The following is a 26,627-nucleotide window of genomic DNA, read 5'->3' as shown; positions in this document are numbered from 1 at the left end:
TATACTATGAATGGTACATGAGGGAAGAAGAGTGTATGCATAGCTTTTATATATGGTACATTAGGGAAGGAGAGTGTGTGCAAAGTTTATATATGATTCATTATGAAAGTCATAAGTTGGGAAGATAATGGAGGAGACAGACCACAGAGGTAGACCAAAAAAAGAATTTGGACAAGCTTATAGAGTGTGACCTCAGGTATAAGGGACTGAATAGAAAGGCTGCCAGAGATCAAGCAACATGAGAGCTGCTCTTAGGTGACCAAGGCCGATGCATGCAGGCATGTTGGAGCCTTGATATTTGATACGATGACAGAGAAGGAGAGTGTGTGCTTAGATTTTATGTGCTACATTAAGGAGGAGAGTGTTTTTAGATGGATAGTCAAGCAGTGAAAAGGGACATAGATAGTTGATGACACAGGTACTAGTGGGTAAAGTTGAAGGTTGGAGGAAGCATCATGGACCAGGAAGGTGAATGGATATGGTAAATGAATATCCCATCATCCAGTCCTACATTGCCCCATGAGGAGCGCAGAAGCCCGGGGCTAGGCAGTTGGTCTCGACATTTAAGATGAGAGTAACCAGCCTCACTCATCCCTGAGTGGCATTACATAAACAATCAACCCCAACCATCCCTTGGATATAAACCTTCACCGGCAACAGTATGTGAAAAAGCAAGGTGTGGGTATTCCCAAGGAATTGTCACAGAATCAAAATAGTTGGATGAATTATATACAGAGTACATTACAAAAGATTGGCATCCCTTTTTTTCTAATGTAGTAGTTTACTAAGGTGGTAAATGGGGGCCCTCACCATCCACTCGCTCAATGTAGTGCTGCTTTGGGTGACTGCCCTTTCCTCTCTTCATTCCTTCCTCTTCTGTCTTTCTTTTCTTCATTCTTTCCTCTTCCCTCTGCCTTTGGGTGGCTTTACATTCTCTCTTATATCTTTGTTTCCTTCACTTTTTCCTCTTCCTTCTGTCTATGGGTGACTCTACAGTGAGTAATAAGCCAAATGGTTTCCTGTACACCAGGAAACCATTTACAACACACGGTAGTAACCATATAACCTTATTATGGTGCCTGGTGGTTTAGTGGGTAATTAAGGCACTCCAGTTGGATTGAGCTGGTGCAGGTTTATATCCAAGGGATGGTTGGGTTTATTGCCCACATTATGCCTCTCAGGGATGAGTAAGGCTGGTCACTCTCATCTTAAATGTCAGGACCAACTTGCCTATCTCCAGGCTCCTATGCTGCTCATGGGGCAACATAGGATTGGATGGTGGATGGATGGATGAGCAGTTTACTATGATTGAATGACTACAAAGTAGATTTATATGAAGTGCGTGCATAAAATACCATGTTTGTTTAATATAGCTGATCCCAAATGCTGATATTCAGCTTAGATCTTGGTGACTGAAGGCACATGTCAAAAATTAATCCCCATCCTACAGGTTCTACCAGATAGTGTACCAACAGCTCAATGATTCAGCCTTTGGTGTGTCGTCAGCCACTAGCGCGTTCCTTAACCTGGTGTTTAAGGCTTTGGTGCGGGACACATCAGTTGAGAGGATACAGGCATTTGTCAAGCGCCTCCTTCAGGTAACACTGATTATCTGAGTTAGTCTCTCAGTATCCGTATGTCTACATCTATTTGCATACCTCTTTGTTTGTGTCTGTGTCAGTCTGTCTAGTTACTGTATTTGCTTTTGTTTTTCTGTAGTATATACAGTACTCATATATGTGTGCATGCATGCATATGTGCATATGTACATGTGTGTGTGTGTGTGTGTGTGTGTGTGCAAATAAATCACTGGGTTTTTTAGTCTTATAATCCAGCATCTCTGCCAATGACTACTATTAGATTATATCATAATCATCATCGTCACTTGGTAACACTATCAGTGGGATGGGAAGAATCTAGAGGTGGGATGATGATTAGAATCCAGAAATATGAGGAGAAAACAATAATTTGAAAAACTGAACACATACCAGCAAAAATTTTTCATACATCAGTTGTTGTTGCAGTTGTGACCCCAGGCCTATTTGGATGTGAACCTGGTGAACTGCAGGCTGAAGATGTCTTTCATCTGCAGTAACCATCTTCCTTTTAGTGGAATAGGAAAGAGGTTAAGGGACATTTGCATAACTGGACAGTGGAGCAACTTGGTTGTACTGTACCAGTTCTACCATGAGGAGGTGTCCCTCTCCAACATCTCTTACATTATTCCACTCATCATTCAAACCATTGAAAATCTGCTTGTCATTATCATCATCATCATCAGTCTATACCAGTCAGCTGAGCTTTCAGCCAGTTGATCACCCATTATCCTTCATGTCTTAATATTCAAAAGTTTTGATATTTTACCCACCTTGCTGTTCATGTTCTAGCATTCCTTTCAGAATCCTCATATTATACTAACTCTTCCTCTTGTTTACTATCTTTCTTCTTAAAATTTTTGCCTTTATCTCACTACCAATTCTGTTCTAATTTTCTCCTCAAACATTTTCCCAAAGGTGAGCCTGTACACAGGTCCCAATGTAATGGCAGGCATTGTGTATCTGGTGTCTGAAGTGACCAAAGAGAAGCCTGCAATTGCCACTATGACCCGGCTCCTGATGAACACCAACACTGGGGAAAATGACGATGACAGTGATGGCCTTGAAGTATTCCCTGATGTGGATGATGAGAGCAGTGCGGCACCTAACGAAGATAATGACATTGTTGTTGCCAAGAAGGTGGCTGAAGGAATGGCGCAGAATGTAAATAGTACAACACAAAGGTCTATGATGGAAACAAAAATGCCTTTTTCCAAAGGGCACCCAATCACTTTCTCTAACATATCCTCCACTGATACTTTCCCCTCTCTCACCACCATGACTGACAACACCCTCACTGATACCAAGCCACCACCTGACCTTAAGCCACCAACAACTGCCTCGTCCTGGATGCATCAACTGACTACTGGCAAATGTCGTGTAACCTCATATGACCCTTATCATCGTAATCCTCTTTATGCAGGGGCACAGTATAGTCCACTATGGGAGCTACAGCACTTGAAGGTGAGTCTGTAAAAATGTCACTATCCATTAACAAACAGTTGATTAATTAGTTTGTTGGGTAAGTCTGTGATACTGTGCCTGTCGGAAGAGGACTCAGTAGCAATGATGGATTTTGTTATTGTTGATCAACCCCTGTCTGTCAGGCTGAGCAGACCCATGGCATGAACCACAGACAAGCAGCTGCTTGCAGGGGGTTGTTCCCTGCAGTGAACCAATGTTCCCTTGTGGTTGATAGTGCCCTGCAACTGCAAGACACAGAAAAACTTGTGGAGGTTTGGTTCCTGGATTGATGCCACATTTGCATCTTTCCACCCAGTTAGCAGGGGCACTATACCAGGCTTCACATCACTCTGTTATGTCATTATAATATTACCACCTTGTATTGTAAATGAAGTGATGATGGAAGCTGCAGGTAACCATATATGTTAAAAAGTAGGCAATTATGAAATGTTAAAAATATCAACAGGATGAGAGAAATGATTAGGCTGAAGGTGAATCACATTGTAAATTGATAGTGTATACTTTTGTGTAAACTTAAGCTTTTTTCCAACAGTAGATGATCAATAGTTTCAGCTTAATGGAGGTTACTTTGAAACATTTTAGTGGACTGAAAAATATATATACAGTAACAGCCAGCATGAAGTGGTGGTTGTTTTCCTCCTTTTTCTGAATGTCCTTATTATGTTGACAGGCCCACTACCACCCTTCTGTGGCACTGTTTGCCAGGTGTGTTCTGGCAGAGCAGGATGTGCATTATTCAGGAGACCCTTTGGAAGACTTTACCCTCTCACGCTTCCTTGACAGATTCGTCTACAGGAATCCTAAGAAGATGACTGACAAGCCCAACAGTAAGTCAGTAATGTGGAGATTTAAAGGCTGCTCTTAGGCATAATTTTATGGACTGAGGAGGACTGCTAGCACCTTTTCCTTTCACACATAATACACTGAATTTCTGTGTTATGTTGTTATGCAAATTATATCAGTATTAAAAAAATATGGATTTTATACAAGAGAATATAATTGTGTAATATGCAGAATTCTTCACCAAAGAAGAGGTGTCCTCACCTCATTAGACGTGGGCAAAAGAAGAGAGTTATGAAGAAGAGATGCCAGGGAACTTATGAAACTCATGAAGACAAGATGCTTTGTGTATGTTTTAATAAAAATTCCCAGGTCTGTTGACAGCATTCAAGCAAACACTTTAAAGTAGTGGGAAGGTTGGTTTGATGACAGTATTGCAGTGTATTGTTCATCATCATCATCATCATGTGGACCTCCTTTCCCACCCAAGGGCGGGGTGAGAAGTAGCAGTGTCCAGACAGCCAAAGTTTGCCCAATGCAATGGGCCATGCTTCAATTCACTCATCATTCAAGCCCTCAACTAGGGAAGAAGGTGGTCATTGCTTTCCCTTTCAAAGTGCATTGTATTACCATTATCATTGCTGTTATAGTGCTCAGGTACATATTAAAAAAAAAAAAAAAAAAAAAAGTGTACCCCTAACAGTTGCTGAAATATTGCATTGAAGATCCCATAACCTCATGGCTGTACAGTATATATCCTCTCTCTCTCTCTCTCTCTCTCTCTCATGTGTGTATATACATATATATACTGTATACATATATATATTTATTTATTTATTTATATTTATATATATATATATATATTTATATTTACATATATATATATATATATATATATATATATATATATATATATATATATATATATATATATATATATTAATATATATACTGTGTATAGGAGCCTCTGTGGTACAGTGGTAGAGTGTGCATATCGTACATGAGTGAGCCAGGGTTTGCGCCCTGCCAGGGTAAAAAACTTTGGGAGTGTTCACCCGGGCACGTACACACACACATACACACACAGTGTCCTATAGGAAAAACTGATCATGTGGTCATTGAGTTCCAAATGATTAAAGGGAATTTGGTGCCAAGAGATGAGTTGTATAGACAGGGAAGATACAACTATGGGACAGCAAACTTTACAGGATTGAGGAAATTTTTCGAAAATGTGGATTGGAGAAAATTCAGAGAAACAAGAGAGACGCAGAGGAAGTGGGATATCTTTCTAGATCTCTATAATTCGGGAGTGGAGAAACATGTTCCAAGAGTAAGTGGGAAAGAAAACAGGAAAAAGGATTGGTTTAACAGAAGATGCATGATAGCAAAAAAAAAGACAGGGACATGGCATAGAACAAATGGAGAAAGAGAGGTAATAATAAATCAGAGGAAGAATATAAAAGTACCGTACTAGAAATGAATATACTGTACAAGAATACGCAGAGAGGAAGAAACTTTGAAAAAGGTGTAATTGACAAATGTAAGGAAGAACCCAAATTGTTTTATAGATTTGTTAATGGCAAATTGAAACCAAAGGAAGGAATCACCCATCTGAAAGTAGAAGGAGAGGTCTACAAAGATGCGGCAATGCAAGCTAAAATATTGAACAAATGTTTCCAATAGGTTTTCACTAAAGAAAGGGACTTTGTGGAGGGAGAGGGGGTGACAGGAAACGTACTGATAAAAGACATAAAAGTGGAAGTGCATGAAGTGTATAAATTACTGGAAACTCAGGAAGTAAGGAAAGCCCCGAGACCTGATGGAATCTCTACTTGGGTACTGAAATAATGCAGAGAACAAGTGGCAGATAAGATTCACGATTTAATTGTATGTTCTCTGGAAGAAGGGAAAGTGCCTCGGGAATGGAAGAAGGCCAAAGTGGTACCAATTTATAAGGGAGGAAACAAGGAGGAACACCTGAATTATAGACCAGTGTCCCTGACCAGTGTAGTTGCAAAATTGTGTGAGAGAATCCTGAAAGACATGGATAAAATATCTGGAGGAGACAAACATATTAGCAGAGAGCCAGTTTGGATTCAGAAGTGGAAGATCATGTGTTTCCAACTCGTTGAGCTTTTACTTAAGAATGATTGACGTGTTACAGGAGAGAGATAGCTGGGTGGATTGTGTGTATCTAGATCTGGAGAAATCCTTTGACAAGGTACCCCACAAGCACACATAGGAGGACTGAAGGGAAACGTCCTGGAGTGGATGTGTGACTTCTTGAGAGACAGACAAATGAGGACAGTAATAAAGGACAAGATATCCGGATGGAGGGAAGTAACAAATGGAGTCCCACAGGGCTCCAGTAATGTTCCTGATTTACATAAATGATATGGTAGATGGAGTGAACAGGTACACAAGTCTGTTTGCTGATGATGCAAAGATCTTGAGGAGAGTAGAAGTTGAGGAAGACTGTAAAATGCTGCAGGAAGACCTGAATAGGATCCAAGATTGGAGCCAGATGTGGGAAATGAAATTTAATGAAAAAAAATGTAAGATACTGGAAATGGGTAAGAGTATCAAGAGGCCATCGCTGAATTACATGATGGGTAATGAACCAATAAAAAAAAGTGAGAGAAGAGAAAGATTTGGGAGTGCTGGTCCAGGATAGTTTGTCACCGGAAAAACTCATTAACAAGATAGTTAGAGAGACGTACAATCTCTTGACTAACATACAAGTGGCATTCCATTACATGGATGAGGAAATGATGAAAAAATTGATAGTGGCCATGATCCGCCTCAGGTTGGAATATGCAGCAGTAGTGTGGTCCCCACACAAGAAGAAAGACATAAATAAGATCGAGAGAATACAAAGAACAGCAACCAAGATGGTCCCCAGCCTGGCAGATCTGTCTTACCAAGAGAGGCTGGAAAAGCTGGACCTGCCTACACTAAAAGAAAGGAGAGAGAGGGGCGATATGATTGCAGTGTTCAGGGCCATGATGGGACTAGATAAAATTGATAAAAATGATCTGTTTGTATGGCATGGGAGAGTAACAAGAGGACATGGAATGAAACTGAAAAAGCCAAGTTGTTTGAAGGATATCAAGAAATATGGCTTTCCATATAGATGCATAGACCTGTGGAACAGCCTGGACAATGAGACTGTCCAGTCTAAATTATTAAACAAGTTCAAAACAAAATTTGACTCAAAGAGAAAAAGAGATGGGACCCCATGAGCGTAGCTCATTTTTTGTATATCACAACTAGGTAAATACACACACACACACACACACACACACACACACACACACACACACACACACACACACACACACACACACACACACACACACACACACACACACACAGTGTTTCACACCATACTGTATATATAATGAGCTCTCCCCATTATGCTTGTTTTCTTCTTGCTACAAAAATCATCCTGTGTATTGTATCACAAATTTCATGGTTTGAGGTAGAGCTACAGGTTGAGATGACTGGTACCTACACACCTGTGTTTGCCTGAATGACCTCTAGGTGACCCCAGAATGAAATATATGTAGTAAACCCTCGATATAGTGATTGCTCTTTTAACTAATTTCAGTTTTAACGACCTTGAGTTTGCTGAATGTTATGTTCATTTAACAAATTATGTTTGGTTAAAGAGCAAACACGTGGGAAACACTGACCAGCCTGGCGTCCGTACACGCACACCGACACACCCACACTCCTCCTCATCCCACAGAATGCCATATCAGTCTCTGGGTGACTAGGATCATGAGAGGACCTTCTTCCATTACTCCTCAAATATTAAAGTACAGTATGAGTTTTCTTTTCCCACACTTTCCTTGTAAATACCGAATGATGATTGAACATAGATTTATCCAAGGCTGCCTAGTCTTTATTTGCAGTGCAGTTACTTCCTGAAAGGTAAGAATAAGCACATAAGTTAATAAATAGAGCATTTATCAAAAAAAATGGCCATTTATACCTAGCTGTATGTTATTATATATGAGTGTATGCCCGAATGATGCTTTGTATTTAACAACCATTGTTTGGTAGAAGCCATGATGCCTGGGAAATTATTAACATCAAGAGTCTGGTGCCAATTAGTTCATTATATCAAGCAATTATTGTATGTCCATACAATAAATGATTACATAACAATACCAGGTGAGAAAAACAGTGGAATATGGAAGCCAAGGTCACCAGCAGTCAGAAGCAAATCACTTGGCCTTACTTTGTTTGTTTTTCTATACTGTATCGGTATCTTGCACCAGTAACATTTTCTCCCATACTTCTCGGTATATGTGGGAGGAGTACATTCTCACCTTGCTATAAGGTGAGGTTACCTCAAGTGAAACCCCATCCCATAGCGATTTATCATAGAGCAAGGTCAATATAATGTGGGTTCACTGGGGACAGGAAAGGGGCCTATGATCATGTAACCTAAAAGGTGGAGAGGGGAGCATCCCCTCAGCAGCACCACGCTTTCCACTGGGGTAGCATCCTTACAAATATTAATATTTCTCACACACACACAAAATTCTTTTCTCATAATATTACACACTGCACAATTTGTTTGCCAGAAATTCTACTTTAGATGAAGTCAGTCAGAACATTACTGTACTAGTACTTGACTCTCCTGAAATTGCTCCAGTAATGATACAGACTAGATACATGAAGCCAATCCTAGACAATTTAACAGTCAATAAAGCTCCAAATGGAATTCCTCCAATAGTTTTGAATAAATGTTCCCCCAAACTTGCCCTTGTTCTGACTAAATTATTCAGACTATACTTGTGTAGTTTTTCATTCCCTAATTATTGGAAAGAAGACAACATCCACACAATTCCAAAAAAAGGAAGTTACTCATATCCCTCTGCTTACAGACCAATAGCTACCACATCATTTCTTAGTAAAGTATTTGAGATTCCCATTATTAAGCATGTTGTTAAACTTCTTGTGGCAGTATTATTAAGTGATCTAACATGACAGGTCCAGCTGAAGGTATTATTGAGTAAAATGCTGAGAATTTCAATAGAGACAGGAATATTGATTGGATTGAAGGTAATACCGGAAGCAGGCAATATCTGTCTGTTAATAAATTGGATATACAGTAGACCCTTGTAAAATAGACCCTGGTATAGTGGATATCAGATTTAATGAACACTCTGAAAGCCACTGAATTTCTGTAGGCTGTGATGAACATATGAAGGCCACTGAACTTCTGTCAACTGTAATGAACACACGAAGGCCACTGAGCTTCTGTTGGCTATAATGAATAGTGTCCATGAAATGGGGCACAGTGGGTCACATTGCATGTATTTTCTACCCATTTTACTCCAGCCTGGCCTGAAACTGCCCCCTCTCCATCATGATTGCTGAGTTTTAATAACTGATTGTAGTAATACTGTACTAGTCATGAAGGAATGCTATGACAAAGATGTGAAATAAGTTGCATAATGGCAAAATTATGAGCGAGGTTTGTATAAAATGGGTATAATTTTCATTTTTAGTACTAGGATATGCTATTGTACTCATTTATTTTCAGTAATCCGTTGTGGGGAGGGACCATCGGATATAACAGACTGTTAGCTTTATCAGATCAGGCTTCCCCCCAATTAATCTGTTATAGTGAGGATTTACTGTATTCATAAATGAATGAAGCCCCCTTGGATGATAGGAAATGTTGCTCTGAATAAGAAACACCCCAATATTGTTGGTCTGTCCCCTCATTTGGCGTTGTTGTGGGCATTTATATGACACGCTGAGCTGGCCTACTGTTGTGCCACCTGGCCAGAGGGGATGCCAGATGTATTGACCAGCCATATTTATATTCTGCTTTCTTTTAGTTTTTATGTTGTTCCTTTGCGTATCTGTCAACTCTAACCTCACTGGATGTAATTATTCTATCTCTGCCTGTGTATCTATGTCTCTCTACCTGTCTGTCTGTCTGCCTACCTATCTATCTTTAAAGTAGTTCATTTGACAATGTTTCAGCTTGAGCTGCCCTGAATAAGTATGCAGAAAAAAAAAAAAGCTTTGCTTACATTTACATTGCCAACTGCAGCCTACAATCACATAAGGTTACATCACTTGCTGCGGAGGGATTAATGAATGTTGAAGGCTGGAGTATTTCAAATCTAATGTATGGAGATGATGCTGTGTTGTTTGCCAATAGTTTTACGGACGTGTATGAACATCAGGCTATGAAAATACGGATAAGAGCAAAGAGATGGTTGTTGAGTGTGATGTGATGGTGAATGGAGACTCAGATTGGTGAAGGAGTTTAAGTAGCTGGATGGAATATGATGGAGCAGAGAGGTAAATGTGCAAATGAAATAGAAAGTAGAGTAGTATAGGGAGGGAAAGTGGCAGGTGCAGTGAAGGTCTTATTCAAAACGGAGGGCTGTAGCTACCATTAAAGGCATACGTGAAGGAGTTTTAGTGCCATCATTAATGTGGATGTGAGACTTTAGTGGGGGGGAGGGGAAGGTGACGTAAGAGCAGTGGAAATGGGATTGTTGAGGAATAGGTGTGAAGCACAGAGAGTGTGTAGGATAAGTAATAATGTGATTTGTGAAAGATGTGGAGTAAAAAAGGACAGTACAGTATGTATGTATGTAAGTGAACACTGGGATCAGAGAGAGAGTGCTTAAATGATTTGGACATAAGGAGAAAATGCTTGTGAAAGGGTGTATCTGAGTGAGTTTGAAGGTGGGAGGAGGAACGGTAGGACAAGGTAATGAATAGATTTTGTGTGTGTGTGTGTGTATGTGTGTGTGTGTGTGTGACTGACTGTGGGGAAAGGCTTTAGGGCCTATATATCGATGGCAGTGGTATATCCCAAGGCCCAATAGTCTTCAGCTCCACATGTCATCACTTTGGTGCTAACACCCACTGTCCACATTGAATACATGCTAAGGCAGTCTCTTACAGGACTGGTGTATTGGTATTAGCAAGGGTATTTTTACGACGTGTCGGCGGGTCTTCTGGTAGATCAGTAAAGTCTGCATTATGAAATTCAAGTCTTTAAACTCATCCCTGCCTCTGCTGGAATTTGAACCTGGGTCCGTTAGGACTGCAGGCCACCTCTCTGCTGATTCAGCCACTGCCTCTCCCAAGTGAGTGTGTGGGAAAGTGAGGTATGGAGGTTGATGAGACAAGGGAACCGACAGTGGATCGAGCTGGTTAGAAGAGTTTTGTATGGAGGTGTTTATGACAAGGATTTGGTAACCATGTTTTTTTCCAGTAATGTGATAGCTATCAGATTGACTAGTTGATAGGTAATGCAAAGCCCTCAATGCAGATGTTCGTACATGTAAAATGGAGCCAGGATTCTGGGAACTTAAATGATGAGTGAATATTGTGAATGACTTACACAAGTCAAGAGTGAGAGCAGTGGAAATGAGTTATTTAAGAGGAGCCTGTGGAGTCACATGGAGAGACAGGCTGACAAATGAGGATATAAAGGAGCGTTGTGGTGTGGATGTGGATGTGATAGGAAGTGTTATGAGGAACACACTGAGGTGGTTTGGCCATGTGGAGAGGATGGAGGGTGAAAGACTGACGAAGAGAGTGTATGTGAGTGAGGTGGAGGGGAGAAGAGAGAGGGGGAGGCCGAGGATGAGATGGAGGGATGGGGTAGAGAGGTATATGAGAGAGGGGGGTATGAGTTGGGAGCAGGGCAGTGAAATGGCAGGGGACAGGACGACGTGGAAGCAATTTGTTTGTGGCCACCTCAAATGGGATTGAGGTGTCTGGCAATAGACTTACTTTGCTGACTTTCGTTAACTTTCCTTCCATCAGTTTTTTTCCTTACTCTGTGGACTCTGCTTCACCTCATCCTTAGAGTGGAATAAAAATCATGATGATGATGATGACGACAACAGCGACTGCACTTCTGTATTCATGTCGCCTATATCTCTTTCTGTATGTTGACACACCTTGTGGTTTGCTCATACTGCCTTCAAGTGATTTTATCTGCAGCTCAGGGGAAAGCTTTTGTAGTGAATGGGTTGATGAATGCTGTATCCAATCCCTTCTGTTCAGTTTAGTCTCTCTGTGTGTTGCATTAACCCTTGTAAGGTAATCTTGATTTTGTTACTATATTAGGTAACATGGGGTCTGACAGACCCCACGGAAAACAAATAATAAAAAAAACATCCGTTTGAGATATTTCAAAATGCTTCAATACACAAATAATTCAACCCCTTATCTGTAAATAGGGCCAGAAAAAATAAAGTTTAATTGAAAAAATATATTTTTTTTAAGTTTATACAAAAATGGTTAAATTTTAGGTATAAAAATTTTAAAATTAAATCTTGCAAAATTGAAAAGTAATATCATGATTCCTTGGGTGGTCTGCAGTAGACCGATGTTGGGACCTTCTGTATACAAAAGGAGAAAGACAGCAAATTGAAATAAAAAAATCACAAGAGGGCTCAACTGAGGTTACATTATAGGTAATCTGGGGTCTAACAGACCCCAATGGCTCTATAGAGCAAAATCAGAGCCAGGTACAGCTATGACCCCATCATCCCCATGAAGAGCATCACTAGGCAGGAAGGTAATGAGACGGACAGATCTGTAGACCTTATGCTCATATTTTTTAAAATTAAATTTTGGGGACTGGGGTTTCTGAGACCCCACATTACCTATCTAGGGTTAAAGCATGTGGCAGTAGCAAGAATAATAAAAATGAAATTGTCACAGAGAAGAGGCTGATGACACTGCCTTGTGTAAATTTCAGATGCAGGAAATAATGTGTTTGGCTGCAAGTCACAGTACACACCCCATGGAGTACGAGGCATCCCTGTTAACTCTGCTGAATTTTCTGCCCTCAAGCCAGAGGACGTACCAGAGGACGATGTTTTCTTCCACAGGTGAAGCAGTGTGTTGTCGCTTTTGTGGTCTGTTTCCTAGAGCATAGTGTTGATAGTTCCCTCAATTTCATATTTTTTCTTTCCTTGTTTCTGTATCCTACCTCACCCCATGTTGAGAGTGGAAAAGGTTATGATGATGATGATATTGTTTTGTTGGTGGTGGTGGAAGTGTGATTATTGATTTATTTTTTATGTTGATAAATGAATGTTATTGAATATTATTCATACCAGCATCAAAAAATGCAAATATAAGATGGTGTGCTACCTTTGCTACAGGCTTGAGAACTAGCCACACAATCATCTTTCCTAGAGAGGAAACTCAGTCACAAATAAAGTTAAAATCTAAGCTCAAACCTTGCTTGGTTACAAATCTTGGTACACATTTGAAATTTTTTAATTTTACCAACAGTTTTAAGCACCTGTTTGGATGCAGTTAGCTGGTTTAGGCTCTTGGTTAATCTGACCTCCTCTGTATTGGAATGATGATGATGATGATAATGTTAAACTTCCAGTACATTTAAAGTATCATATATATCTTGGCTAAATCCAGTGTGGGGATTCCCTAACCCTTTCAGTACAGTAATGTCTCAAGACAGTTTATTCTAGTTGCCTCTAGACTCTTATTCAACCTAGGAAAGATCTTTTACTGAACAGATAATTAAGGCTTCAGTCAACCTCTCCAGTTCGAATAATCTTTCCTAATTTGTATAAAATTTTTTAAGGTAGCAAGAATGAAATTAAATTTTTATCATCAGAGTGAAGTTGTTAAGAAGGAGCATGACATCAGTTATTTTCTTTAATAATAATAATAATAATGATGATGGTTGGCTCTATCAGATGGGTATATGTGACACTACAGAATATGGTGACATTTATTGGCCTATCCGATGGAGCCAGGATTTCAAAGGCTTGAATGATGAGTGAATGGAAGCATGAACCATTGAACAGGGCAAACTTTGGTTGTCTGGACGTTGCTACTCCTCACCCTGCCCTGGGGTGGGAAAGGAGATCTGGGTGATGGTGATGATGATGTTAAAAGCTATGATAATTAGATGATGAGGATGATAGAGTAGTGATGCTAATGTTTACTCTTGTTTCAGGTACTTCACTGAGCACATAAAGAAAGTAAAGAAAGAAGAAGATGAAGATGAAGTTGGTAGTGTGAATGATGATGAGTTTGATGCATACTTGCGACAGATGAGTGGCAGTAACGTTGATGATGAGGAGGAGGAGAAGGAGGAGGATTTAGACTTTGCCTCAGGTGCCAAGGCTACCAAACTGGATAAAGATGATGATATGGATGAAGATGATGATTTTAGTGGTGATGATGATGATGATGGTGGTAATGATGAAGATTACTGGGGTGGAGACAACAACAGTGATGGTGACTTTGATGGTGAAGATGACCTCAATTTTGTTGAGGAAGCAGTATCATTCTCAGGTAAGGTTTTTATTTATTTACCTTTTTACCTTTTTATTGTTTCAGGCTTTGGGCATAGATAGTCCATTCTCTGAAGTCCAACAACCCTAGGTGATATATACCGTCATGCATCACCACTGGAGTACAAGTACCAGTTGCCTATACTGAATGCATCCTAAAGCTGTTTCATTCAGAACTAGTGTAATGGTATTGGTCTGGGTATTTTTGACATGTCATTGTATCTTGTGGAAGATCAGTAAAGCCCGTTTTAATGTAATTCAAAATCACAAATTTTTATCTACCCTTGCCTTAGCCTGGGATTGATGTGGAATCCATTCAGTTGGCAGCCCCTTGTTCTCTCTACTTAACTAGCACCTCTCTCAGTTTATTCACTGTGTATTTTAGTATGGTATAGTAAACCCTGTGTATGTAATAAATTCATTGAGGGAAATGGTGGGACATTTAATCTGAAAGTTCATTAAATTCAGTCTTCAGTACCCATTCTTGAACCTAGGTTCCTTATATACATCATTATCATCATCATCCGGACCTCCTTTCCCACCCTAGGGCGGGGTGAGGAGTAGGAACGTCCAGACAGCCCAAGTTTGCCCAGTCCAATAGGCCATTCTTCCATTCACTCATCATTTGAGTCCCTAGAATTGTGGCTCTGTCTGATATGCCAAAAACATTCACCATGTTCTGTAGCTTCACATAAATGTATCTGATGGAGTCAGTCCAGAAGCTATCACATTAAAAAGGGGTGCCAAATCCCTGATCATGCACTTCTTCTCACAACATTCATCCAGCCAGCTCGATCTCTTGTGAGTCCCCTAGCCTCACCAATATCCATACCTTTCTTCCTCACACACTCATCCACCATATCCCTCCACCTTCTCCTTGGCCTACCTCGCCTCCTCCCTCCGTCAGATTTGCACAGATATACCTTTTTCACCACTCTGTTGTTATCCATTCTCTCCACATGACCATACCATCCCAGTACACTCTCTTCGATTCTGGTGTCCACACACTTCCTTATTCCATATCTTTCATGAATCACATTATTTCATATCCTATCCATTCTCTGTACAACACATACATTCATCAGCAGTCCCATCTCCATTGCTCTCACCCTTGACTTTTCATTTTCATGCCACAACGTAGTCTCATATTCATTTGTTAAAGTTGGCACTAACTCCTTCATGTAAGCCTCGTACAGCTGCAATACTTTAGCCTTTGTTTCTCATCAAGGCCTCCATAGCACCAGCAACTTTTCTTCCTTGTGTCACTCTACTTTCCACTTCTTTTGCACATTTTCTTCTCTTTTCTGTCATTGTACCCATGTATTTGAACTCTCTCACCAATTCCAGTCTCTCTCCATTCACTGTAACATCACACTGGGAGTCACCTTCTCTCTCAGAAATAGCACTTTACTCTTTTCTACATTTACTCTCAAGGCACAATGCTCACAGTATTTGCAAGTAGCACTGCCTCATCACCATACAACAAATTTGAGATATTCCATCCATCACCATTCCTTACCAATGCCACCCCTCTCTCCATTACTCGTGTTTTTACTTCTCTCATCTACCCATCCATGTATGGAACAACCAAGGGGACATCACACAACCTTGTCACACACCCGCATTGATCATGAACCATTCACTTAGATGCCCATTTACCCATACAAATGCTTCACTACCATCATAAAAACTCTTGATGGCACGTGGCAGCTTACCATCTACAACGTACATGCGCAAAACCTTCCACAGTCCTTCTCTGTCTGCTTTGTTGTTTGCTTTTCCAGATTCATGAATGCCATAAACACTTACAGTCCTCACAAGCCCTCTCCACTATCTGTCTTACTGCAAATATTTGATCCACACATCCTCTGCCACACCTGAAGCCACCCTGTTCATCACTCACCAGGACTTCTGGCATCTCTCTTACTTTCTCTGCAATTATTCTTCCATATACCTTCCCTACCACGCTCTATAAACTTACTCGTGTGCCATGATAATTCTTGCACTCTCTTCGCTCACCTTTATTTTTGTGCAGGGGTACAATCACTGCCTTTTTTCACTCTGCTGGCACAGTTTCACTCATCCATTGCTTACATATCTCTAACAAGCACTTCATTCTGCTCTCTCCATTACAAAGAATCATCTCTGCATAAACCTCATCATCTCCAGCCACTTTCCCATTTTTCAGCCACTTCACAGTGTTCTTCATTTGTGCTAGTGTCATGTTTCGTGGCACTGCATTCCTTCTCTGCACACCCCCAAAACCAATCAAGTTTATATTGGTTCTGTTTTCTCTATTCCCATTCATCAGGCTTTCAAACTATTCTTTCCGTCTGGTCCTCACTTCATCCCCATGGGTAAATAATCTACCACCTACATCCTTCTCACTTGCACATTTCTTTCCGCTGTACAGCGAGGTTGGATGGTGAGGAATTGGAAAATGTGAGTACATTTAAGTACTTGGGTACTGTGATGAGTAAGGATGGAGGTTTGGAGGGTGAAGTGCTTGAAAGGGTACAGCAGGGAAGAAAGGTTGCTGGTTCCTTGAAAGCAGTGATAAGAAGCAGGGAAGTGAAAAAGTTACTGCATGACATTATTGTGATACCAACTCTAACGTATGGAAGTGAAGCTTGGACATTGCTGGAAGGACACAAGTCAAGAGTGAGAGCAGTGGAAATGAGTTATTTAAAAGGAGCCTGTGGAGTCAAATGGAGAGACAGGCTGACAAATGAGGATATAAAGGAACGTTGTGGTGTGGATGTGGATGTGATAGGAAGTGTTAGGAGGAATACACTGAGGTGGTTTGGCCATGTGGAGAGGATGGAAGGTGAAAGACCGACGAAGAGAGTGTATGTGAGTGAGGTGGAGGGGGGGAAGAGGGAAGGGGAGGCCGAGGATGATGGAGGGATGGGGTGGAGAGGTATATGAGGGAGGGCGGTGTGAGTTGGGAGCAGGGTAGTGAAATGGCAGGGGACAGGGCAACATGGAGGCGATTTGTTTGTGGCCACCCCAAACAGGATTGAGGCGTCTGGCAATAGATAGATAGATAGATAGAAGATTTATGTGGTACGTCTGTGTGAAGCAGCAGAATGTGGTGAATGTTTTTGGCATATCAGATAGAGCCAGGATTCCAGGGGCTTGAATGATGAGTGAATAAAAGTGTGGACCACTGAATTGAGCAAAGTTAGGCTCTCTGGACTTTGCTACTCCTCACCCTGTCCTAGGGTGGGAAAGGAGGTCTGGGTGATGATGATTATGATGTGATGAGTAACAATGCAGTTATTCCTGAGGGGAGGAAGAAAGATTGCAGCTCATTTATTCCTTAAGTGTCAATAGAAGTAACTTGTACAGTGATGCCATTTTTTCACATTATTTAAGCAACCTCAGTATGATTTTACTATGTTTAGTCCAGAAATGAACTCATGGTTAAAGGGTAAGAAACAGTTTATTTAAATTCCATCAGCCTGAGGATATCTTTTTAAAGGTAGGCAAATTTATCAGGTGTTAGAGAAAAGAAAAAAAAGAAAAAAAAAAGCCCTGAAGAGTGTACATAGCTGTCTGTGGCAAGGTTATCTAGTTTGTCATGAAAATGTTATAGGAGACATCTCATCTATACAGGTATACCCAGGTTTAACAATGCAGTTGGTTAAGTAAAAACCCATTGTTAGGCGGGGTATCGCATAGGTAGAATTAACATGTAATAGGGATGCGTTTTTGAGCCTCGGATTTCCCCCCCAACCAAGTCCAGAACCTACCCAATTGAGTCCAAAAACAAGTTTCTACATAACCTAACTGTCCAGATAGCTTTAAAACAAGCTAAACTAAAGCTGAAAGCAGTTTATAACCCACCTAAACCCAAAAATAAAATCTGAAAATCGTCCAATATACAGTAACTCTGGAAAAGATCAAACTAAGGAAGGAAACTGTACCCCAAAATGACAATATTCACCCCACGTATCAGACATGGGGTAATCATAATCCGTAATTGTAATTGATTACAGTCTTTTGTGTAATTGTAATAATAATCGATTACTTAGGCATTTTTTTCATATTAATTGCAATCGTAATCAATTACTATCATATTGCAATTGTAATCATGGTTACTTTTATGATTATAAGGCCCCAGATAAGTTATTCTTCCTCAAATACTCGTCAAGAATAAAATACTGTAGTACAGTGTTAAACAGTCAGATATACACCATAAAAGTCCATAAGTAATATGAAAACAGAAGTGAATTGTAAGTTATCACATAGAAGCTTCCATATAATATCGTATCTAAGCTAGAATAATATCCCCTGGGAAGATCTCAGTTGGTAGAAAAGTTAATAGAATGTAAGGGTCAGGACAAAGTGAAGAAAAGTTTCAATGCTTGAATTATTAAAACATTTGTATTGCAAATTGGCAAAAAAATAAAGGAACAACTTACTGGACATAGTACTGTACTGTACAGTATAATTTTATCCAGAGTAACAGTCGCCATAGGTTCTGTAGAGCTTAACCGTATGTTCTTCCTTATGCAGGCAGTTCTTATTAAAATGATTTGCATATAAGATATATATCCCTAGAAAAAATCATTTTTCTATTACTGGACGATGTTTTTGCTTTTAAAAACTAACTTCAGCTATTTACTTAATCAGTGTCAAGTATAAAAGAAATGTGCTCATAATTATATAGTGCATAACAGTACATGTAATCATGATAGTAATCATGATTACTTCTTACGTAATCGTAATCGATTACTCTTACTTTTACTGGAATCATAATCGTAATCTGAAGTTTGCAAAGTAATCGTAATCATAATCGATTACAATACCCCTGTAATCGCCCCATGCCTGCCACCTATGACTAAAATGCATTAATCAGAGTCTAAAAACAATTTATAAATCAATCTAAATACAAAATTTAAGTCTAAAATATAATCAAAATCAGTAAAAAAAAAAAAAAAAAAATGGTATAACAGGGTTTGGCCATCGTGAGGTGGGGTATGGTGTTTTTTCTACCCCCATCACTAAGTTGGGGTATCGCATCTAGGGGTATCATATCTCGGGGTATACTTTTATAATGATCCGATTTCTGTATGTTTGTTAGCTTTTTACCATAACACAGCAAAAACGGCACATATAGCGCAGATTTTTGTTAGAGCAAAGTACCATAAACCCCTAAAACGCGGGTGTTTACAGTCGATCCCCTCATAGTGGCGGGGTTGTATCGCGGTCTGAGTACCTGTAGGAAAATATTCGCCAAAAATCAGAGATTAACCCTAGAACATTATACTTGGTATGGCAGATAGTACTTACATTCAGCTTTCTCCAGAGACAGGTGTTGAGCCTTCGTGGACTACCCAAGGACTTGTGGAGACTTGCAAAGTTGGGTAACCAAATTTTCACTTTCACACCTCCAGCAACCCGGTTTCCCCTCTACCACAGCCTCATTCTGTCACAGTAAACTTTATCCTACAACGTAAAGGTAGTTAGGAATCCGTATTTGTACAATAAGCACTGAAAATAAGGCTAAAATCAACGGAGCGTACGGCCGACATGCACTGTGGCGGCGGTCTTCCCGTCACTCAACAAACATTTCCATTTTCACAGCTAAAAACATGTATACTACATTATTTTCAATCATATTACTTCCCAAAAGATCACCACGGCGCGCTTTTTATTCTGCCTTACGTCCGCCACTTTATTCTCGTTCCTGTCGGCCGCTTGCACTGACTGGGAAGAGCTAGAACTCGCCATAATCTCACTTTGAAAGCCTGCAGTAAACTGACGCTAAACAGAGGCAAAAGCTAGTGTTACAACTGGGGAAACAAGCGTTTCCTAGTAGCATAAACTGCTTGTGAGAGGAGATCGCAGATTTACAGTTCTGAGCGCTCAGAGCGCTGCCATGTATCACAGCCAGGCTGGCCGGGCCGTGGTGGGGGGGGTACGGGGGAAAAACGCGATATTTGGCAACAACTGAGGTCAGTAGTACAAAGGTAAAGTATGCTAGTTGTAGCTAGAGGGTGGTGGTACTGATAGACAATACCAGCTGGAGCCTGCTTGCCCGCGGTTATTCAAAATTTACTAAAATCGCAAACGCGACGACCCGCCGTCCTGCCCTTATGGCCGAGCGTCGCAAATGCGACGATCCGCGTTTTAGGGGTTAAAATGCTGTAACTTGAAAAATAAAACAATATCCAGTCCAATCGGGCCTCCGGTTCCAGAGTCATGACCCATTTCTGAAGATAGGAAGTGATGACATCGAGTGGAGACTGCCAGAGGTGGTTTTTATGCAAGTTAGATATAGCAAAAATATTCCTGAACTAACTCCTAAAGAAGAATATACAGTAATACCTTGATATATGATACCTCTCGATGTGATATCCCAGCTTAACGATGGGGGTAGAAATACCACCATACCCTGCCCAATGATGGCCGTACCTCAGTTTGACGATGGGTTTTATTTTTTTTTACCAATTTTGATGATAGTTTAGACTAAAATTGTGTGCTTAGGTTGATTTAGACTTAAATTATGTGTTTAACCATAGATGGGATGAACATTGTCATTTTGGGGTACAGGTTACTAAGCTTCATTTTTTTCCAGACTTATATTTGATGATTTTCAGATATTATTAGCTTGTTTTAGGTAGTTATATACAGGCGTTAGGCTTAGTTAGAGTCCTCGACAGCTATTAGGCCATTTAGATTGGCATTAAACTTGTTTTGGGGCTCATTTGGGTGGGTTTCTGGCTTGGTTTGGGAGGAAACTCAAGGCTGGTAACGCTCCATATTACATGTTAAAGATATCCTGATATACGATACCCTGCCTAACAATTGGGTTTTACCTAACCAATTATGTCATTAAACCGGGGTATGCCTGTAGTTATTTCCTAGATTTCTTCTGTCGGAAGAATGTGCATGAAAAAAGAATTTGCATCAACCTTATGGGAGCATTATATGAGGTGAGGTAAAGTTAAAATCCATATGAGACAGAGCATCAGGTGCCGTTGCAAGAGGTGTCAAAGTTCCTTGGCATAGTTGTACTGTTACTGTCCTGTATTTGGTAATGAATACTTAACTTCCCAACACCCCCCAGATAATGATGACTTCAACATGGAGAAGCCAAAGAAGAAGGGAAAAGGCTCATCTGTTTCTGTAAGTGAATTTCATGTTTGTACCTCTTCATGTTTGTACCTCTTCTGTAGGTAGAGTCCCGGAGGATTGGAAGTCAGGTATAATTATTCCCTTGTACAAAGGAAAAGGGGAAAAAGAAGTGTGTGGTAATCATAGGGGCATTTGTCTTCTTAGTATAATAGGAAAAGTCTATGGTAGGATACTTATTGACAGAGTTAGAGAAAGAACAGAGAAAGTAGTTGGAGAAGAACAGGGAGGCTTTAGGAAGGGAAGAGGTTGTGTAGATCAGATATTCATTCTTAAATCTTTAGTGGAAAAGTTTCTAGAGAAGGGACAAAAGTTGTATGCGGCTTTCATGGATTTGGAGAAAGCATATGACAGGGTGGATAGACAAGGATTGTGGAAAGTGTTAAGAATATATGGAGTAGATGGGACGTTGTTGAATGCTGTGAAGAGTATGTACGATGGTGCGAAGGCTGCAGTGCGTGTGGATGGTGAACTAAGTGAATTTTTCTCTTTGAAGGTTGGGTTGAAACAGGGATGTGTCATGTCTCCATGGTTGTTCAATCTGTACATGGATGAGGTAATAAAAGAGGTACAAGGTAGGGTAGTGGATGTTGGAGTGGCCCTGGTGAGAGAGGATAGTGTTTGGAAACTCCCTGTACTGTTGTTTGCAGATGATACTGTACTGTGTTGTTGAGTGAAGACGAAGGGGAGCTGCAAGGCTTGGTGGATGAGTTTGAGAGAGTGTGTAAGAAACGGAATCTAAAGGTGAATGTAGGGAAGAGTAAAGTGATGGTCTTTGAGAGAGGTGAAGTCAGTGAATGTACAGCAAGGTTGGATGGTGAGGAATCGGAAAATGTGAGTACGTTTAAGTACTTGGGTAGTGTGATGAGTGAGGATGGAAGTTTGGAGGGTGAAGTGCTTGAAAGGATACAGCAGGGAAGAAAGGTTGCTGGTTCTTTGAAAGCAGTGATAAGAAACAGGGAAGTGAGCATGGAAGTGAAAAAGTTACTACATGACAGTATTGTGATACCAACTCTAACGTACGGAAGTGAAGCGTGGACGTTGTTGGAAGGACACAAGTCAAGAGTAAGAGCAGTGGAAATGAGTTATTTAAGAGGAGCCTGTGAAGTCACATGGAGAGACAGGCTGACGAATGAGGATATAAAGGAGCGTTGTGGTGTTGATATGGATGTGATAGGAAGCATTATGAGGAACACACTGACGTGGTTTGGCCATGTGGAGAGGATGGAGGGTGAAAGACTGACGAAGAGAGTGTATGTGAGTGAGGTGGAGGGGGAAAGAGGGAGGGGGAGGCTGAGGATGAGATGGAGGAATGGGTGGAGAGATATATGAGAGAGGGGGGTGTGAGTTGGGAGCAGGGCAGTGAAATGGCGGGGGAGAGGGCGACTTGGAGGCGATTTGTTTGTGGCCACCCCAAACGGGATTGAGGCGTCTGGCAATAGATAGATAGATAGACCTCTTCTGTCTTTCTTTCCTTCATTCATTCCTCTTCCTCCTGCCTATGGGTGACTCTACACTGAGTAACAAGCCAAATGGTTTCTTGTACACCAGGAAGCCATTTACTATGCTGGGTGGTAACCATATAACCAGATTATGGCTCTTGGTGGTTTAGTGGGTAATTAAGGCGCTCCAATCGGATTGAGCCTGTATAGGTTTTTATGCAAGGGGTGGTTGGGGTTTATTGCTCACTTAATGCCACCCAGGGATGAGTGAGGCTGGCCACTCTCATCTTAAACATCAGGACCAACTTGCCTAGCCCCAGGTTCCTACGCTCCTTATGGGGCGACATACAGTAGGATTGGATGATGGATGGATGGATTATTGCTGCCATATACTTTGTTTTTCTCATTAACTGCGATACAGTGATTCCTTGGTTATCACACACAGTCTGTACTGAAAATGGTGTGTGATAATGGAATTGCGTGATAACGAATACACAAAACTTTTGGGATTTATCCTAATTGGTACCAGGCACCTCAAGTGCAAGTCCTCATTTTCCCGTTTACAACAATTTAGACCCACTAAATACTTTCATACTGTTATGATAAATACCAGAAACACACCTAGGTATGGTTAGGTTAATAGAAAGTGATGGAAAGGGCACAATAAGGAATAAACATATACCCTAGAGAGACCTGAGATGGGCTTGAATTAAGGGGTTTTGAGGCTATGGGGGTCGAGATTTAGTGGTCTTCAGCACCCGGGATTAACTCCTCGAATAACACCTTTGAATCCCTCAAAGCCATCAGAGACCACAGACTCTGCATCATCATTGCTGGCAGAAATCAACTGAGGTGTGGAACTACAATGTTTTTTAGCCAAAAAATGTGCTACAATGGTAGGAGTACAGATTTTCATCTCGCAGTGATAGTTATAACCACCCTAACCAAGTAGTGTACCCAATAACCGAACAATCATTGTACATAGGCTCAGATTTTCAGACAGAAAAAGTGGTTTCTGTAATATATACACAGATTGATCCCCAAGAGGTACAGTACTGGGGACATTCAACATAATGCTGCTATACTGTGAGTTGTATCATTACAAGCTGTGCAGTAACAGTGAATGTCAAAATAAAGTACAGTAGGCTAGCACAGTGCGCGAGAGATTGGGCAGTCCACGACCTCGCGCACTGGGAATTTGCGTACAAGGAATACATAATCTTGTGGGAATAATTACATATGGGCGGTACACACTCATACCTGGACATTTTTTGGCCCTTAGAGACATAATAAAGGTCATATTTTTCAGACATTGTACTAAAGCTATAGCTACAATAACAAATATATGGGTAGTCACCTTAACAACAGTAGACAACAGGCCTGATGACCATAAATAACGGGTTCCGAGGCGCGGCAACACTTACAGCGCCGCACTCCCCACCGCACCTCCCACCGCACCAACACTTCCCTCCACAGACTCCTCTTGAGCACCATCCCCAGGAGCATCAAAGTCACTCACTTCGGCCATAAACCCTTCAAAGTCCAATGCTGACACTTCTGACATTGCATCCTCTTCATCCTCAACAGGAATAGGAGCTGCGCAGTAGAATGCCTGGGAATTTCTGCACATCAACATGATGACACGTGACGCGCTGTGTGAGGGGTGGTCGCGCACTAATAGAAAATGGCATTTTTGAGCCACTCCTTGCCTCTGCCTCGCATTCTGTGCGGTAAACTCGCGCATTCAAGGGTTTTTGGTTATGATTTTTGGTCACTCGCACACAGTACGAATCGCGCACTGTGTTGACGCGCACTGTGCGAACCTACTGTATATGTATAATTCCAACTGTCCATGAGCCATATATCCCAACCACAAGAGCTCTCCCCTAAAACTAAATATAATCATTAGGTAGCAGAAGGAATGTAATAAAAGTTATGTCCTCATGCTGAAGCTTTTAACCCGACAATTGCTGCATTAGGTTTCCTGGTCTACTTCCCCATGCACCAAAAAAGGTGAAAAAATTGATCAAAAATAAATTTTGCCCATATGAAATGAAACAAGCTAAACAAAGCCTAAAAGCAGTTTATAACTCACCTACACCCAAAAATAAAATCTGAAATTCATCAAATACAAGTCTGGAAAAAATCAAACTTAGTAAACTGTACCCTAAAACGACAGTGTTCACCCCACCTGTGACTAAAACACATTAATATAAGCCTAAAAACAGCTTATAAATCAGCCTGACAAAATTTAAGTCTTAACCCCTCCATGGCCGAGGGTCCGGAATTTTATGTGCACCCCAGGCTGATGCCAGTACCATATTCTGAAGTTTCGAAAATTTATTATTTTTTTTCTTACCATATTGAAAAGAACGTTCAGACACACCTAACAGTGCAAATCCCAGCTTCCTAGACCCATTCAGTGGCTTGCAATGGAGTGCGAAAGTTGCAGTAATATCGGCAACAGATATTCGCTGCCAAGAGGTACTGCCGCATTGCGTCATTGCACGTGTTATTTTTTTTTTTTTACCCCCCCCCCTAAACAATGTGAATGGTGCTGAAATGTTGTGCATATATTAGATATGATGATATCGAATGATTTCAGTACATATTATGTTAGGATTACCCCTTTCAGGTCTCAAATAGGTCCCAATGTCACATTTGAGAGATGCATTTTTTGGAAAAAAGTCAAGGTTTGCAAATAAAGAAAAAATAGCATATTCATGCATAGGGAAGAAATACACATCTGCCTATAAATCATTAGAGCCTTACTCACCATACAAGTGCTGCAAAAATGATGGGAAGTTGCGTAGCAAGTGGTGTGTGGTAGCGTCGTGAGTATTGATGCCTCGGTGGGTAGGTGATTTCTTGGTGCATAGGTGACATGATTGCATTGTTTGTTTCCATGTTTTTCCATAAAAAACAGTGCACTAATATATGTACATTATATCTCACGTGATTTGTGAATGATTCTTGAGATGTTTTCCTTACAAACAACAAACTAAATAGTTACAAGATCCTTATAGAACTATCACTTACTTACTAGTTACTACTAATTTATTTTAATTTGCCTTTATTTTGCTTTAGTACTGTCCAAGGCTGTGGAAGTCCCTCATACAGGCACCAACACACAGAGCAACATCACATTCGGCACACTTCCACTTGCTTCTGACCTGTTTCTTGGCATGTCAAATTGTATTTGCACACACAACACACTGCTGGATTCCCTTTTTACCTGTTCTAGTTGGAGGGATTTCTACAAGGTAATGCCTAGACATATATTCTCGGCATTCCAACCTGTCTGGCCGGTGACCGTTATCAGCAGCAGGGCGGCCACGATATGCAGAAGTAGTTGAACCATACTTTGTCAGCATTTCATACACCAGGTCATGTACAAAATCTTTGAGGGTCGGCTTCTCACCTGTCTTGATGAGATAGAAGTTGTATACATTCATGACACACAGATCTACTAAGTGGAAGAAAAGCTTGCGGTACCACTTCAGTGACTTCCTCAGACATTCCACGTTTCCAATTTGCATGTCTGCTTTGTCTATCAACCGCATGTTTTCGGTGTAGTCCATAACAGTGTCAGGCTTCATGATATGGTTTTGAATCCTGGAGTCCACCTTGCCACTATCAGCCATTTCACCTTTATGGAAAGTGGTAAGGAGATAGACATCCCGCTTATCAGTCCACTTCACTGCAAGCATTTCTTCACTCTTTTTTCTGTCAACTTGGCCACGGACAAGGCGAGGAAACTGTGGCATCCCCTTCCTCTTCTGCCCCACAGTGCCACAAGAGCCAGTCTTATTGTCGTAAAGAAATTTAGAGAGAGCTGGGCTGGTATA

General features: G+C 40.8%; 1 protein-coding gene across 1 annotated transcript in view; it reads left to right on the top strand.

Annotated features, from left to right (window-relative positions):
- The window catches only part of LOC145405854 (CCAAT/enhancer-binding protein zeta-like), a 106,521-nt gene that overhangs the window by 59,692 nt on the left and 20,202 nt on the right, over nucleotides 1-26,627 (top strand). Inside the window, exons 8-13 of the mRNA XM_080277131.1 lie at nucleotides 1,451-1,598; nucleotides 2,514-3,059; nucleotides 3,751-3,907; nucleotides 12,622-12,754; nucleotides 13,855-14,195; nucleotides 21,273-21,331. Coding sequence (XP_080133257.1) covers nucleotides 1,451-1,598; nucleotides 2,514-3,059; nucleotides 3,751-3,907; nucleotides 12,622-12,754; nucleotides 13,855-14,195; nucleotides 21,273-21,331 — 1,384 coding nt within the window. The remainder of the gene's footprint in view (nucleotides 1-1,450; nucleotides 1,599-2,513; nucleotides 3,060-3,750; nucleotides 3,908-12,621; nucleotides 12,755-13,854; nucleotides 14,196-21,272; nucleotides 21,332-26,627) is intronic.

This window comes from Coenobita brevimanus, chromosome 1 (genome assembly GCF_032717465.1).
Source record: "Coenobita brevimanus isolate Jiangsu-jjx chromosome 1, ASM3271746v2, whole genome shotgun sequence".
Lineage (NCBI taxonomy): Eukaryota > Metazoa > Arthropoda > Malacostraca > Decapoda > Coenobitidae > Coenobita > Coenobita brevimanus.
This window is presented reverse-complemented; position numbering and strand designations above follow the sequence as displayed.